Source organism: Panthera leo, chromosome B3 (assembly GCF_018350215.1).
Source record: "Panthera leo isolate Ple1 chromosome B3, P.leo_Ple1_pat1.1, whole genome shotgun sequence".
Taxonomy (NCBI): domain Eukaryota; kingdom Metazoa; phylum Chordata; class Mammalia; order Carnivora; family Felidae; genus Panthera; species Panthera leo.
The window spans coordinates 51,828,440-51,844,865 of NC_056684.1; the positions used below are offsets into that span (position 1 = coordinate 51,828,440).

Consider the following 16,426-nt stretch of genomic DNA (forward strand, 5'->3'; position numbering starts at 1 on the left):
TTCCTGCCTCCAAGAGCCAGCGAATCCTGGGCGGACCGCTCCGCACCCCCGCCAGGTGGACCCACTTGACTGCCGAGCCCTGGCCGCGAGGAGGCCCGAGCCCTGCCCGCAGCCCCCGCCCCAGCCAATCGTCGCGCCGACCCGCCAGCCTGGGCCCAAGAACCAATCCGCGACTTCTCTCCTCCAGAGGCCGCTAGCCCCGGGGAAGGTAGTCGTCGCAGGAAAACTTACCCGGCAAGGTGGCCCCGCGCAGATTTACGCGGCGGCCCCGCAGTTACCTGCCCCCGGGTCTCGAAGCCGCGCGCCTAGTCCCGGAGCCTCGCACCTTCGCGGCCCTCCAGCTGCTCTGGCCCGTCTCGCCCATGGCGGTGGCCGCGCTCTACACGCAGGTACCGAAGGGCGGGTGCGCGGGAGGGAAGATGGCACGGCGCTAATGCTGACTGTACCTGGCGCCCAGCCCACACCTGTGAACCTGGCGCACCCGCCGCAGGGACAGGTCGCGGAGGGCCTGGGGCTCGGGGGCACCGGAGGGCTCCGGCTCCTGTCCGCGGGGGAAAGCGCCTCCGCCCCGCCCCGGGAGCCTGGGTCCCCTCGGAATGGGAAGACCGAGTGCGAGGGGCTGCCTTCCCGCGCCCGAGCTTCTCGATGCCCCGGGGTCGCGCGTCCGTCCCCCTCGGTCCCCTCTTCCCGAGCCACAAGTGAAATCAGAGTTGCTCACAGGGACATAGTTGCTCAGTCACGGGCAAATAATAGTATCCATAATTCTCCTGGTCCTCCTCAGAGAGCCCTTGAACAAGAAGCTTAGTACCGCGGTATTCAGGATGCTTTCTAGAATTACTGGGTCTTCAGAAATGCCTGCGCGTGCATTTAAGTTCATCTGATGTCCAAAGGTGCGGCTGCCTGCGCGTGTGGGGCAAGCTTCACCGGTGCTAGAAATTGAGAGCTTCTGTGAATCCAGGGGTCACAGGCTCTTCACCTAACATTTATACGTCGCTTCACAATTTATAAAGCACTTCACATACACCCTGATTCTGGGAGTCACTCTAGAGCATTCCTCTGAAACTACCTCTTCCCCAGGGCCAAGGATTCCACAGCGTTCTGACACCCAAAACCTTCTGAGATGAGCTTGGCTAATTGTCTGGATGAAAAATAATTTGAAAGTGTTGGCCCTTTTGGGGAAAAAAAAAAAAATTTGAAAGGCTATAAAGGCAGATCCTCTCACACCCCAGTGGAGTAAAATCTATGTTTCCCAGTATTCAAATGGATGACACTAGAATCTGTCCACTTCCCCTGAACATGCCCTTGCTTTATATTTAAAAAGACACTTGCCTGTAGATATAAACAATAGTTGTAAATAATTGTTTCACAGCTGTTTAAGCAAACTTTTTTCTTCTACTTTACTGAATTAGTAATACAAGTACAAACCAACCAAATGCCATTGTGCCCTCCAACACCTTTCCACTAACTAGACTTCTAAATGGGCAATGTTTGAACCATGACTCTCCTAGAATAGTTTATCAGTGAGAATGTCAACCATCAGATATCTGACAGTGCTTCTGAGGCCTTCAACTTACTGGAGGTGAAAGAAAATCTTGGCACAAGGCAATTCTTGGAAGATACTTTGGAGAACAGAAAATTGTTGATGATTAACCTCTTTTAGGTAACATTTTTATTCCAGAAGCAAAAATACACAGGTGTGAGCTTCCCTATCATCAAGACCTTACACTACAAGTGTTTTTAAATAGCAACTAGGTAGCAGGCATAATGTAGGAAAACTGATACGGAAGAGTTTTCTAGAGAAGAGCTTGGAAGGACAGAGAATCTGAGAATCCCAGAGCCAGAGGGAGTCTTGATGGCCCACCCTACCCATTTGGTGTCCAAGTAGACACCTTTGTTCTGAGGCTATCTCTTTTGTTCCAGGTCAGTCAGTCCCCATATTGTCAGCTCCAGAGGTGGGAAGCTCCCTGTTTGTGTAGTTGCCTTTTTAGGTTTTAAAGAGCTTGCTGTGCTAAGAAGTTCTTTCATTTTTTTTTAAGTTTATTTATTTATTTTGGTGGGGGGGTGGGGGGCGGCATGCGGAAGAGAAAGAGACGGAGAATCGCAAGCAGGCTCCATTCTGTCAGCACAGAGTCCCACACAGGGTTCAAAGCTACTGAACCGTGAGATCTTGACCTGAGCTGAAATCAAGGGTCGGACATTTAACTGACTGAGCCACCCAGGTGTCCTATGTTAAGGAGTTCTTTCTTAAACTGAAATAAAATCTAAGCCCTCTCCCTTGCTTCCCTACCGCTTCCTGCAACCCTCCCAAGTCCACAGATTTAGCCATTTGTCCTAGAATGCTAGCATACAGGATTGGCTTAAGCCAAAGTTTGTGACTGGGACCCTTGGCCACCTTTAAGCTCCAGAAGTGCTGCTTCTCTGCATAATCTTAGCCACACAACATTTTAAAACAACTTAAAACCCATTTCTGCACCCAGGAGCAAATAGTGACTCTGCAGCAGGGTGATGTGTGGACTGTCCATTCTGGAACCCCTGTGTGACAGCCACACCCACCCATGATCTCCAGGCTACCTCATTCAGTCACTATATACACTGCTGTTACCTGCCTATCCCCTGTCTAATCTCCCTTCCTGCTATGCCTTGAAGACAGGCATATTATCTCCCCTAAAACATTTATTTAGCACTTTCTGTACATGAAACATTGTGCTTGGGGGAGGTTAGAAAGACTTTTTTTAAAGGATAGTCTTTCCTCTCAAGGAGTTTTCGAATTAGTGAGAAATGAGAAAGGTCAAATAATTCAATCCTCTGAAGCCCTAAAGGCATGGAGGAGCCTACTGGGTGATAGAGCTGAGAAGGGGAGGGTCGTGCCCAAGAATTAGATCGGGGCTTTATACTCTGGTGAAGATTTTGAGTGGGAGAAGATAGGATCAGGGGCTGTGTTTTAGGAATTTGGGTACACTGGCAATGCCCATGACACTCAGATAGCTGAATTCTCAAGTCATCTTAAGTGTCCAGGAAAGAATTCAGGCTGCAGTATTGGACAGGGCAAAAGGAGACACAATCCAGGGAGCCTGTGGAGGTAGGTGATGATAAGACTGGACTGGGGAGAGGGAGAGGTCAAAGATGACTGTGGAGGTCAGAGTCTGGATGATGAGAGCAGGGGGTGCCGTTGACACAGGCACAGCAGGAGGAGGAGATCTTAGGAAAGTCAGGAGGCAGAATTTGTCCCTGCAACAATTGAGGTGGTGAAGGAGTTTCTAGGGGCCAGTGCTCTGGGAGGTTAGAGGTTGGTGGAGAAGTTGGGCCAAGAGTCTTCTGCCCAGAGAGCAGAAGCCCAGGGAGTGAGAGCCTTGCCAAGGGTGAGACGAGAGCCAAGACAGGACACTGGGGAATACAACTATTCAGAGGGGCCCAAGATGGAGCCATCACAGGGAGGAGATGGGAGAGCTGGTAGGGGAGCATAGGAAGAGAGGTTCTGAGAAAGAGGGGACTCCTGGGAGGAAGTGTGGTGAGAGTAGCAGTAGCTGCCGGGATGAAGTGTAAAATGACCCATCTCTTTCAAAAGCTATTGGCAATATGCCCTGGAAATGTTGAGAGCATTTGACCCAGAAGTTCCATGATTTAAAATCTCGCTGAGAAAAACCGGTTTGGCCATTCACTGTTGGAACCTCTCTGGAGGCCCCTGTCACTTTCAGACTCACTGACCAGCCACAAGGTTCCACCTCTGCATCTCCCCACTGCCTGCCCACTCCTACCTCAGCTCACTCTGCAAATTTCCGGCCATCCCTTGGTGCATTCCTGCTGTGGGTCAGCACTCTATGCCTTGGCTTGCAAGACTCCCTGTGCTTAAAATAACTGCTTTGTTCAGTAGTGCCTCACCTTCCAAATTCAATTTGAGCAGTGTCTTTTCTGAGAAATATTTACAGCCAGCTCCTCTGGACACCTTGCATGTTGATTTGTCAACACTCATTAACTGTCTCCCCCATTGACCAAGAGTTTCCAGAGAACAGGGAACAGTGGGGGCTTAAGCAACATTTAATGTGTGCGCACATGCATGAATGAGTTTTTCTGCTTTCAGAGAGAGCTGTGGGCCTGAAGAAGATAATGATGGTTACTTGTATCTTGCAATCATGGAGCACTTCTTCTGTGCCAGATGCCATCCTCAGAACTTTATATACCATCTTTCATGGTTTAATTTTAATAAGCAGTGATATGTGTAGATGTTGTTATACCAATTTTACAAATGGCTCAGGTTAGGTAAATTGCCTAAGATTACATAGAAGTGGAGGAGGAGGCAGGATTAAAAGCCTGTTCTTTTTTTTTTTTTTTTTTAATGTTTATTTATTTTTGAGAGAGAGCGTGCATGAGCAGGGGAGGGGCAGAGAGAGAGGGGAAGACACAGAATCCAAAGCAGGCTCTAGGCTCCGAACTGTCAGCACAGAGCCTGACATGGGCCTCGAACCCACAGACTGCAAGATCATGACCTGAGCCAAAGTCGAACGCTTAACTGACGGAGCCACCCAGGCATCCCAAAAGCTTCTGTTCCTAATCCCTCCCACTACCACAACTATGGTTCAACCACCTTTACCGTCTTCGTTCTCTTCAAGGGAGCTGACCTTCTTCCCATTCACACAGAGGACTCATGGGAAGTCCATCCACTTTATAGTTGTATATTTGCTATACGTGAGTATGGTTCTTTCATCTAAGATATTGGGCAAAGTGGTAAGTGGGCAGTGAGGCAGAGAACTCTATGGCATGCCTCTAGAGATATTTCTTAAATTGTTCTGGCTCATTAATTGGGACTCAGGTTATAACTGGTTTTAGCCACAGATTCACAAATTATATTACCCTTCAGTCACTTACTACTCTTGCTTGTGAATAAGGAACTCACAAGACATCTGCAAGGAAGTTTTGCTAGAACTCAGATGGGCAAGGTGAGAAGTGTCTTGACTAGCAGTTCAAGATCTCTGTCTAAAATAAAGTCAAAGTTCACTTTAATGGCTTTCCATTTGGCCAGTGTAAGAAGCTTTTAGACTTCTATGTATCATTAATAACTCTAGAAAATTAGAGGTATCCATTGTATTATATATGGGTACTTCAAAGGAGTAAAAAAAAAGTATATAAAGACTAAAATACCAAGTTTTGTCTTTAATTGGTGCAACTAAACTGGGAATTTGAATATTTTGTTCAATAGATGTTTATGGAATGCTGGCTATGGGGAAGTTATTGTGTTGGGTTCCAGGATACAAAGACAAGGCTCTTAAAGCTCAAATGCCAGTGAGGGGGGTGGAAAGTTACCTCAAAACCTCTGTGTCCCTCTGGGAAGGGACAGGGAGAACTCTAAAGAGGAAGCGTTCAATCCTGCCTGGGGTGGAGAGCAATAGGGAAAGTGCCACCAAGGAGAGGAGTTGTGAGCTGAATCTTAGTTTGCTCACTGGCCAGGAGAGGAGGAGTGGCACCGGGGGTGGAAGGAACAGAACCAAGGAAGAGCTTGGCATGTTCTAGAAACTGCTAGTGGATTGGGTGGCAGCTGGCAGAGGGTGGACTGAAGAGGCAAGGAAGCCTGAGGAGGAAAACTGGCTAGGACAGTGGCTTCCAAGGTCTGGCTGCTCATCAAAATCTATAAGGGACTGGGGGTGGGAATTTTAAAGCTTTCATCTTGCCGGGGCCCACCCATGGAAATTCTGATTCAGGTGCAGGTGAGGGAATCTGTATGACCACAGAAACCTGGTGCTTTACCTGCTTGAGGAAGCACTCAGCAGACTGTGACATCTGTCAAGAGAAGATTGGTGGGGGTGGGGTTGGGGGAGGGGGAGCTGATTGATGGCCATGGCAGTGGGATGAATGGGACAGATAGGTGAGACTTAAGATGTAGGCTTTCCAGCACCTGATAACCATTTGGTTGTTGAGGGTGGAAGGAGGGAAGGGAACCCAGCACTGTCCCAAGTTTTTGATTTGAGGGACAAGAGAACTGAGGAGGAGTGGGTTTGGGATAGACATAATGGTCATTAGAGCTTAGAATTCATGAGTGTCCAAGGACATTTAGGGGCTGATGTCTGGGAGACCACTGGACATGTGGTCTAGACCTGTGGAGAGATCTGGGCTGGAGGTCTCATGTGCACAGGTGCCAGGGCAGTCCCTGAAATCATGGGAATGGAGGACACTCTCTAGAGAAAGCCTGTCAGGAAGAGGGGCTAGGAAGGACACTGGGAGACAGAGGGGAGGCTAGGGAGCCTGGGAAGGGCCTGGAGGGGTGAGGGAGGGGCAGCGAAGGGAGCATAGTATCACTGCCCTGGCCTGGCTGACTGGGAAAGTGGAGACTCTCTCCCAGTCCAGAGAGCTGCTAGGAAGGAAATGTGTGGTATTCCCTATTTCCTGTAAAGTCCTCAAGCCCTTTCTGTGGCTGACATCAGTTGATGCCTTCAAATAGGCAGGCAACATGAGAAGATGCCCTCTCCTCTCATCTGAGCATGTAGGGTGGGGTATTCAGATGTTCCTGAAGACAAATCACTTCCTAAGGGTCACGCTCCTAAGTCTTTGCCTCATTGTTGAGCCTCCCTTGGCTTGGAAATAAAGGTACAGCACGATTTCCCTTTGTGGGAGGGTATTTGCAGGAAGGGTGTGGGAGGCAGGCACCTCTGCTCCGTGGCCCCCCCACTGCAGGCCCGTCCCTTGAGGGCTTGGCAGGCAGTCTGAGTCCGGAGGCTCCTGCTCCACAGGAACAAGTCACACCGGGGAAATCACATGAGAGCTAGTCACACTGTTTGCACAGACTGCGTTTGTTTGTCTAAATTCTGCAAAGTGAACTCTTCCTCCCGGTTGAAGCACTGCCTTGTGGGTCGAGGAATGTGAGGAAGGAGGGAGGGACCCAATGGGTGTAACTGACATGCAACTGGATAAACTTTGTCATGTTTACTTACCAGGCTGGGTTGCAGCTGCAGGGCCCTAGGTGACTGGCAGCATTGCTGGCAGAGGCACCAGGCCTGGAAGGTGTGGGTGGCCTGGAGAGTCGGGGCTGAGGAGGCCGTTTGTATGCACCACCCCTCAAAAGAAGCCAGCTTTCAGTTCCATACATATCCTAATACTGCCTACCATTGAATTCTGCTTTGGGCTGAAACAAACCAGCCTGTGTGCTCTCAAGTAGATAGTTGCGTGTTGAGAGTTCAAGATTATTTTCAAAGCCAGACTTATTTAATTAACAAGCAGTTCAAAGTAGGATTTGCAGGCCCTGGCTCCATGGAATCCTGGCTTTTGAGACTTTGTGTGGTGTTTGATGAGCTGCTGACATCTTTGGGGTCAGTAAAACAAAAGGCTTGGATTGGCTTTGGTGACCTTAACATTACTTCTCAGAACTCCTGGCTTCTGTGGGAGGATCTCAGGGATCTCAGCTGTAGCCCCCAACTGGGATCCTCCTCCTACTTTCACCTGTTTCACAGAGCAGGCCGCCACCATTTCATTTGAAGTCAGCTTTCTTTGGCTTTAAAAAGAACTATGACAGACAACCTGGAGCAGACGATCTCCCAGGACCCTAAATCTAGGACCTAAAATTCTGTCATGCCACTTCATAATATATTGGGATATTCCATTAATGATTTCAGCTTTATGAGATTAGCAATAAATGTTTTTTTTTTAATTTTTACTTAATTTATTTTTTAAATTTACGTCCAAGTTAGTTAGCATATAATGCAACAGTGATTTCAGGAGTAGATTCCTTAATGCCCCTTACCCATTTAGACCATCCCCCCTCCCACAACCCCACCAGTAACCCTTTGTTTGTTCTCCATATTTGAGTCTCTTATGTTTTGTCCTTCTCCTTGTTTTTCTATAATTTTTCTTCCCTTCCCTTATGTTCATCTGTTTTGTATCTTAAAATCCTCATATGAGTGAAGTCATATGATATTTGTCTTCCTCTGACTAATTTCGCTTAGCCTAATAACCTCTAGTTCCATCCATGTAGTTGCAAATGGCAAGATTTCATTCTTTTTGAGCAATAAATGTTTTTGATAGCAGACTGAAGTAGAACATGGTAGCCCATGGCAACAAGTATGTGTGAGTGGGTGTGAGTGTGTTTATGAGGCTTCTATCCACCTACCTGCATGGACATGTATACCTAACTGTGTATCATTGCCCTCTAGGTCGTTCTTCCATTTTCTCTGTCTCTGTGTCTGAAATCTTACCTCTCTCTCAGCTACCTATCAAGAATTAAAACAACCCAAATGACTTAGGGACTCATGATTGATACCCAGCCAATGAAATATATATTTTTCTTTGCTTAAGTAAGTCATTTCATATTAACTAATAGATAAACACCTGTGCTCCTTAATCAACTCGGTCCTAGTCTAGTACTGGCACTCTGAAACTTGTTTTATACTTTTCTTTATTTCCTCCAACAGCATATGAAAATTTTAAGTATACACTGAAGTCAAAGGGACTTTATAGCGGACATCTGTCCTACCACCTAGATTCTACCATGAACATTTTACCATATTTGTTGTATTACATGTCTATTCTTCTCTCCAGTCCTTGGGCCGTCTTATTTTTTAAAGCATCTTAGAGTAAACTGCTTACATCGCTACGTGTCCTCCTAAATATTTTAGTATGTCTATTGTTAAGAGTTTCATATTTGTTTGGCTCTTTGTGTAAAATTTTCAGATAGTGAAACACCAGTCTCACGTCTGTGTTCAGTGATGTTTGAAAAGTGCTGACCACCCATGTAACCCAAACCCTTTCAAGGTATAGAATGTTGCCATCACCCCCAGAACATTCCCATGAGAGCCTTCCCACTCACTCCCCAGCCCTACTTACCCCCAGAGGCAACTGCTGTTCCTATGTTTTCCCCACCTTACATTAGTTTTACCTGTTCTAGCACTTGATTTAAAGGGATTCATACATGGAGGTGCCTGGGTGACTCAGTGGGTTAAGCATCTGACTCTTGATTTCGTCTCAGGTCATGATCTCACTCACAGTTGTAAGACTGAGCCCCACATCAGGCTCCAGGCTGGGCGTAGAGTCTGTTTAAGATTTTCTCTCTCCCTCTGCCCCTCCACCACTTGTGCTAATGTGCTCAAGCTCACTCTCTCTGAAAAAAAAAAAAAGAGGGGGGATTCATACATAGCATACTCATTTGTGTAATGTTTCTGTGATTCAACCTAATGTTTTGGAAATTCATTCATGTTCTTGCTTATATCAGTAGTTGATTCTTTTCGTTGGTAAGTAGTATTCCGTTGTATGAATATACCACAGTTTTGTTTGTCTTTTAACTCATTCTCCTATTAATGGACATCTAGTCTGTTTCCAGTTTTGGGTTATTATGAATAAAACTACTATGAACATTTATGTTCAAGTTTTTTTTTTTGTGGACATATATGTTGACATTTTCTTTTAAAGATTGTTTATTCTAAGAGTATTACATGCAACTTGTAGAAAATACATAGAACTATAATAAGGAAAATTAAAATGTCATAATTTTATTGCTCAGAATCTTTTTGTGACTGAAAACTCCTGAAGGTACAATCTCTCAACAGAAAGGAATATTTACTCATGGTCACCAGGCACCAGTAGACCACGGGCCTGATGAGCAAAGAGATGCAAATATACACATATGCACACATGCAGCTCCAGGTTAGAGATCGGCTGGGTTAGTAGGGAGACCATGCTGACTAAGAGGGAATGCCTTTCCCTCCGGGTAACTCAGCACATATACATAATAGATGCTTAGCAAGTGTTTAGTAAATGAACGAGTGAATGAATGGATGAGCAAACAGAGGAACGGCCCACTGCAGGAGAGTGTGAGATGTGGGGTCTGGGTGATTACTGCAGAGGGGAGAGAAAGGAATTAATCATGGACCTATGACAGCTGCAGTCTACAAACATGGCGGCCACCTCATCTTCATCTTGAGCAGCATTCAGGTGTCTTGGTGAGTTCTGGAGAGAGACACGGCCCCTCATCAGTGTGCCAGTGTGAGTATTAGACACGTGGGTTAGTTGATAGGGCTGCCTAACAGTATGCCGTGGACTTGGCGCTTAAATAACAGATGCCCATTTTCTCACAGTTCTGGAGGCTGAGAAGTCCAAGGGTGCAGACAGCTGCTTCTCACCGTGTACTCCCATGGCCTTTTTTGGTGCATGCAGGTGGAGAGAGAGCATGCATGTGAGCTCTCTGGTGTCTCTTCTTACAAGGACACTTATCCCATCATCAGATGAGCGCCTTATAACCTCATTTAACCTTCACCCCCTCTTACAGACCCTGTCTCCAAATTCAGTCACATTGGAGATTAGGGCTTCAACATAAGAATTTGTGGTGAGCTCAGGGGTGGGGGGACTTGATCCAGTACATAGCAGTGTGGTTCTGCCTAAAGACTTATCCACCAGCACTGAGCCAGGTGCCCCCACAGCTACATCTGGATTTCTACACTTGCCGCAGCAGGAATACTTGGCTTCTACCAACCAGTGCTGAAATAACACTGCTGTAACAACACTTCATAGCATCTGGCAGAGTGCTTTCAACGACACAGTCTAACTTAACCTGGCAGCAAACCTGTGAAGTAGGGACTGTACCCATTTTGTGGATGAGAAGAACACGGTGTAAGAAGTTAAGTGTCTGGCCCACAGCCCCTCAGCCGATCCGTGGTGAACCAAATCCCTCTGCTCCAACTCTTACAGATAGTGCCCAGAGCTTCCCGTTAAGGGACTCGTGATTTCCCTTCCATTCCCAGGCTTTTAGTTTCCCAGGAGTATTTAGGAGGCTTTGGGAATTCTGTTGCCTATGAAAGGAAGCAGCTAGGCCTGGTGCACTGTAGACATACTAAAGATTACTTCATAAACAAAAATTAGGTAAAATACTCCTAATGAAGGAACTGAGTAGACAGAAATATCCCTGAGTCTAATTATCTAATGATCTGTGTTTTTGTTTTCCAAGTTCTGAAATTAAGCCTGTTTTATTCTGTTGGTCAGTACAACAGGGTATGGATTCCTGATCCTGAAGAAGTTTGGAAGTCTGCTGAAATAGCAAAGGACTACAAAGTTGGTGACAAAGTCCTGCGACTTTTGCTGGAGGATGGAACGGTGAGGGTCCTTGCTGGCTGTGGCTGCCACAATGTATGAAGGGTAACTGGGATGTATGTGGAGGGGGCACAGCCCCTGTGGGAGGAGCCTGGGAGAGGGCACATGGGGGGTCATCCAGAGTGGCTGGCTGGTGCTGTGGGTCCACTATTTGTACCACACCCCCCCACCCCACACACTGCCCTAATGAAGGCATCAAGTGCCCTGTGCTGCATACCTGGGCATCCAGCATGGCTGGGAGAACACTGGAAAGTGATTTGCCGTTTTGTTTAAATGTTTATTTTATTTTTGAGAGGGAGAGAAAGAGCATGTGCACAAGCAGGGTAGGGGCAGAGAGAGGAGGACAGAGGATCTGAAGTGAGCTCTGCACTGACAGCAGAGAGCCCCATTGGGGCTGAAACTCATGAGCCGTGAGATCATGACCTGAGCTGAAGTCGGACGCTCAATCAACTGGGCCACCCATGCACCCCAGTAATTCACCATTTTGGTTTCATGGGTGTCAGCATAGACACTGGGCAAAGATGAGAAACTTGAAGAAAAGTGGTTGGAGCCTAAGGCATCAACCAGTAGAGAAAAACCTCAAGATGGGAAGAGGAAGAGAAGTAGAGGAAGGAGAGAGAAATCAGGAAGGGAGAGGGAGGAGTGAGAGGAGAACAGAAGGAGGGAAAGTCCATCTGTAGGTGGTTGGATAGAAACAGTAAGAATTGGGAGCTCCAGGATGGCGTGTGGCAAGGTGGTTAGGGAACTGACGGGAGAAGGGACAAGAGGATAGGAATGCCCAGCTTTGTGTGATGTTGTGAAGAGCCTGTCAGTGCTGGTGTGGCAAAAGATCATGTCAGTGGTGGTTCCTGTGCTGCAGTGTACCTGTGATCAGGCCCTCTCGAAGGCTGGATGTGTCTTTTGATTAACAGCTTCTGCAGATTTTACCACTCCTTTAAGTATCATGAGCTGTTCTTTGCCCCCATAGCCATAATGACATCCCACTGGATCCATAGCTAGCATGAGTCAACTCCCTGGATGCAGAGCTAGACAAAGTATTCATGTTACATTTGGATGTCAGAGTTGGTCCGGGGAATATCATATGAATATTAAAATGCTGGAATTTTTGAGTCATGCACATGGTCTCTGTAGAAACAGGACACTCTTGGGGCATCTGGGTGGCTCAGTCAGTTGAGCATCCAACTTCGGCTCAGGTCATGATCTCTTGGTTCATGAGTTTGAGCCCTGCATGAGGCTCACTGCTGTCCACGCAGAGCCTGCTTCAGATCCTCTGTCCCCCTCTTTCTTCCCCTCCCTCGCTTGTTCTCTCTTTCTCTCAAAAATAAATAAACATAAAAAAACAAACAAACAGGGCACTCTATTTCCAATCAGACTGTCCTGGATTTGGGAGTCGTCTCCTGAGATCCCAGGTAGGAAGATGAGCAGAGCAACTAAAGACACTTCCTCAAGAAACATACTATCTGGATTCAAAGCTTGTGAAGGCCACTTGCTAAGTTTATGACCCTTAGCCTCTAGCTTTCCTCATATGCAAATTGGAGTTAATAATAGCAGGACCTCACAGGGTTGCTGAAGATCAAACGAGATGATCCATGTGTGGAGACCACTGGAGAGAGACACAGAGAGAGGACACTGCTACTTCCATTTAGCCAACCCTTCCCCACCAGTAGCTCTTTGCAGCCTTGTGGAGCACTTCCTGCATGCACTCTAGGTTCTCATTAGGGATCAGGTGTCTCCGTGGAGAAAAATCTCAGACTCCAGCTGCAGTGGCAGTTTGCAGCTTGAGTGAAGTCAGCAGGGCTTCAGGTAGCGACATTCCTGGCTCTGAACCCCAGCCAACGAGAGGCAGGTAAGTGGGCAGGTGGCCAGATAGCTCCTTAGCTTTACAAAGCCTGCTTTGTGTAGGAAAATGTCACCTCTGCCTTCAACTGTTAATCTAATGTTCTTTATGTTTTCTCCCCTCCCCCCAATGACTCTTGATTTTCTCTCTCTGTCTCTCTCATACATAACACACACACACACACACGTGTGCGTGCACGTGCGCACACACACGGGCTGAACTAGAAAAGGAGGTTGTTAATTTAAAACAGATAACAGAAGAACTCAAGGAAAGAAGTTATATATGAGCAACAATTTATTTTACTCTCAAAATAAAAGTCTATAGATTAAGAATATTCTGCTTAACTGAACTCCTGTCTTATACCAGTCACAAAAATTAATTCAACATGGATTAACGACTTAAATGTAAGACCCCAAAACCACAACACTCCTAAAAGAAAACATAGGAATAAAGCTTCTTGCCATAGGACTTTGTGATTTTTTTTGGATTTGACACCCAGAGCACAAGCAACAAAATAAAAAATAAGTAGATGTGACTATATCAAAGTAAAAGGCTTCTGCACATCAAAAGAAATTGTCCACAAAGTGAAAAGACAACCTACAGAAGGGGAAAAAGTATTTGCAAGCCATATATCTGATAAGGGAGTAATATCCAAAATATATAAATAATTCTTGCAACTCAAAAGCAAAAACAAAAACAACAACATCAAAAATGAAAACAAAACTCATAAAAGAAGGGCAAAGGACCCGAACAGACAATTTTCTGAAAAAGATTTTTACAGATGGCCAGCAGACACTTGGAAGGATTTTTGACATCCCTAGTTCTTAGGGAAATGCAATTCAAAACCACCATGAATATCACCTCACTCCTATTAGAATGGCCATCATCAAAAGGACAGAAAGTCCCAGGACGCCTGGGTGGCTCAGTCGGTTAAGCATCCGACTCTTGATTTCAGCTCAGGTAATGATTTCACGATTCATGGGATCGAACCCTGCATCAGGCTCTGCACTGACAGCATGGAGCCTGCTTGGGATTCTCTCTTTATCCCTCTCTCTGCCCCTCCCCCATTCTCTCTCTCTCTCTCAAATAAACATTTAAGAGGAGGACAAAATAACAAATGCTGGTGTGGATGTGGAGAAAAGGGAGACCTGTGTACTGCTAGTGGAATTGTAAATTGAACAGTCACTATGAAAACCAGTATGGAGAACCCTCAAAAAAAATTTTTTTAAGTTTATTTATTTTGAGACACAGAGCATGAGTCGAGGAGGGGGAGAGAGAGAGAATCCCGAGAAGTCTCCGAGCTCAAGATGGGACTCGATCCCATGAACAATGAGATCATGACCTGAACTGAAATCAAGTCAGATGCTCAACCCGCTGAACTACCCAGTCACCCTCAAAAATTTTTAAACAGAGCTACCATATGATCCAGCCGTTCCACTTCTGGGAATATATCTAAAGGAAACAGAAACACTAACTCAAAAAGATAGCTGCACCCCCATGTTTGTAGAGCATTATTCACAATAACCAAGATGTGGAAACAACCTAATTGTTCATCAACAGATGAATGGATAAATAAATTGTATATATGCAGCACCTGAGTGGCTCAGTCAGTTAAGCATCTGACTCTTGGTTTCAGCTCAAATCATGGTCTCACAGTTTGTGAGTTCAAGCCCTGCATTGGGCTCTGCACTGACAGCGTGGAGCCTGCTTGGGATTCTCTCTCTCCCTCTCTCCCTCCCTCTCCCTCCCTCTCCCTCCCCCTCCCTCCCTCTCCCTCCCCCTCCCTCCCCGTCCCTCCCCCTCCCTCCCCCTCCCTCCCCCTCCCTCCCCCTCCCTCTCCCTCTCCCTCTCCCTCTCCCTCTCCCTCCCTCTCCCCCTCCCCCTCCCCCTCCCCCTCCCTCCCCCTCCCCCTCCCCCTCCCCCTCCCTCTCCCTCTCTCTCCCCACTCCTCTTCTCTTCTCTTCTCTCTCTCTCTCTCACTCTCCCCCCTCCCCACCTCAGAATAAAAAAAAAAAAAAAAAAAGGATACAAACATCCAGTTACAAGATAAGTTCCAGGAGTGTAATGTGCAACATGATGACTGTGGCTACACTGCTAGGAAAATTAAACTAAATCTTGAGAGTTCTCATCACAATGAGAAGATTTTTTTCTTTTCTCCCTTTATTATTACATCTTTGTGAAATGATGGATGTGAGCTGAACCTACTGTGGTAATCATTTCATAGTATATGTAAAACAAACCATTATGGTTTATACCTTAAAATTTTACAGTGATATATGTCAATTATTTCTCAATAAAACAGGGAAAAACAATATTCTGCTGGGGGCAGGTCCATGAATATATTTGCACTGAAAATGGAGCAGGCAGCTGTCATGATCCAATATAGTTGGCCTAGATTGCCCTGAGCTGCTCTCCAAACAGACCAACCAACAACAAACCAAATCTTCTCAGCATTGATAGGAGGCATTAGGACACATGCTTCAGAGCCAAACATATCCATACTGTGTGACCTTGGACGAGGAGCTTAACCTCTTTGAAGCTGTCTCCTTAGCTGTTAATTAGGGTACTCATGCCCTCCTTGGAAGGCAGTTTTGAGGAGTGCTGACTACATGGCATAGGGTGTGCATAGTGGGCACTTGCAAGGGGACAGCCAGGTCACTTTGTGGAGCTGGTTCAAGACCACGTATCAGAAAGAAGGCGGCCTGGGAAAGTGGAAGGAAAACAAGCTTGCTGGATAACCTTGATCAAGTCACTTCCCCAAGCTGTGAAATGAACGTAAGGGAAGTTAGAACAGGTGGTCATAAGGTCCCATGACTCTCTGCCATTTGGAGCCCAGTCGTCTGTGGTGTCAGTACCACTAGGCTTGCTAACCTCTCCCTTCTACTCAGGCACCTATTTTGGGAATGCTAGGTGAAGTCTACCAGACAAGAGACCATCCCCAGCAAGTTACTCAGCCCAGGGCTGAGGGTAATGGGAACAGGCAGCCTTATAAGGGGGGCATGAGCCCTCAGACAGGAGTTACAAGAACATGGATCTTCTCAAAGAGTCACCACCACTCACATGGGCTCCTTCAGACACTTCTCACCACCCAGCAGAACCCTGTTTTCAGACAAAAACTTGGGTGGCTCTCAACATCTAAACTGCATACAAGTGGAGCCCTGTGATAGCAATGAGGATGGTGTGCCCAGGTCCCTGCCCACACGGCTTTCCTGTACCTCTCATGGAAGGTTCAGTGAGGTCCTATAGCTCTGAGGACCCCTGGTCTGGTCCAGCCAGTCTTTTCACAGATGGGAGAAGAGGGGCCCAGAAAGAGCGAGTGACTTACCCCAGGGCCCATGTCCAATACCCTTGTCCCCTGGCTCCCGCTTTCCAAGAGTCAGCCGTGGAGATTGTTTTCTCATTGCTACACATAGGTTTGTTTTTCAGAGTGTCAGGGACCACTCCAAACACATGGTAGGTAGGACAGAGGACTAGAGTTCAATAGAAAACCAAGGATCTTTTACTTCTTGAACTTTAATTTCATCTTTG

At 46.6% G+C, this 16,426-nt stretch overlaps 1 protein-coding gene across 1 annotated transcript in view; it reads left to right on the forward strand.

Annotated features, from left to right (window-relative positions):
* The first annotated feature begins 210 nt into the window (after window positions 1–210).
* The window catches only part of MYO5C (myosin VC), a 102,704-nt gene continuing 86,488 nt past the window's right edge, over window positions 211–16,426 (forward strand). Inside the window, exons 1-2 of the mRNA XM_042941995.1 lie at window positions 211–389; window positions 10,954–11,064. Coding sequence (XP_042797929.1) covers window positions 363–389; window positions 10,954–11,064 — 138 coding nt within the window. The 5' untranslated portion in view covers window positions 211–362. The remainder of the gene's footprint in view (window positions 390–10,953; window positions 11,065–16,426) is intronic.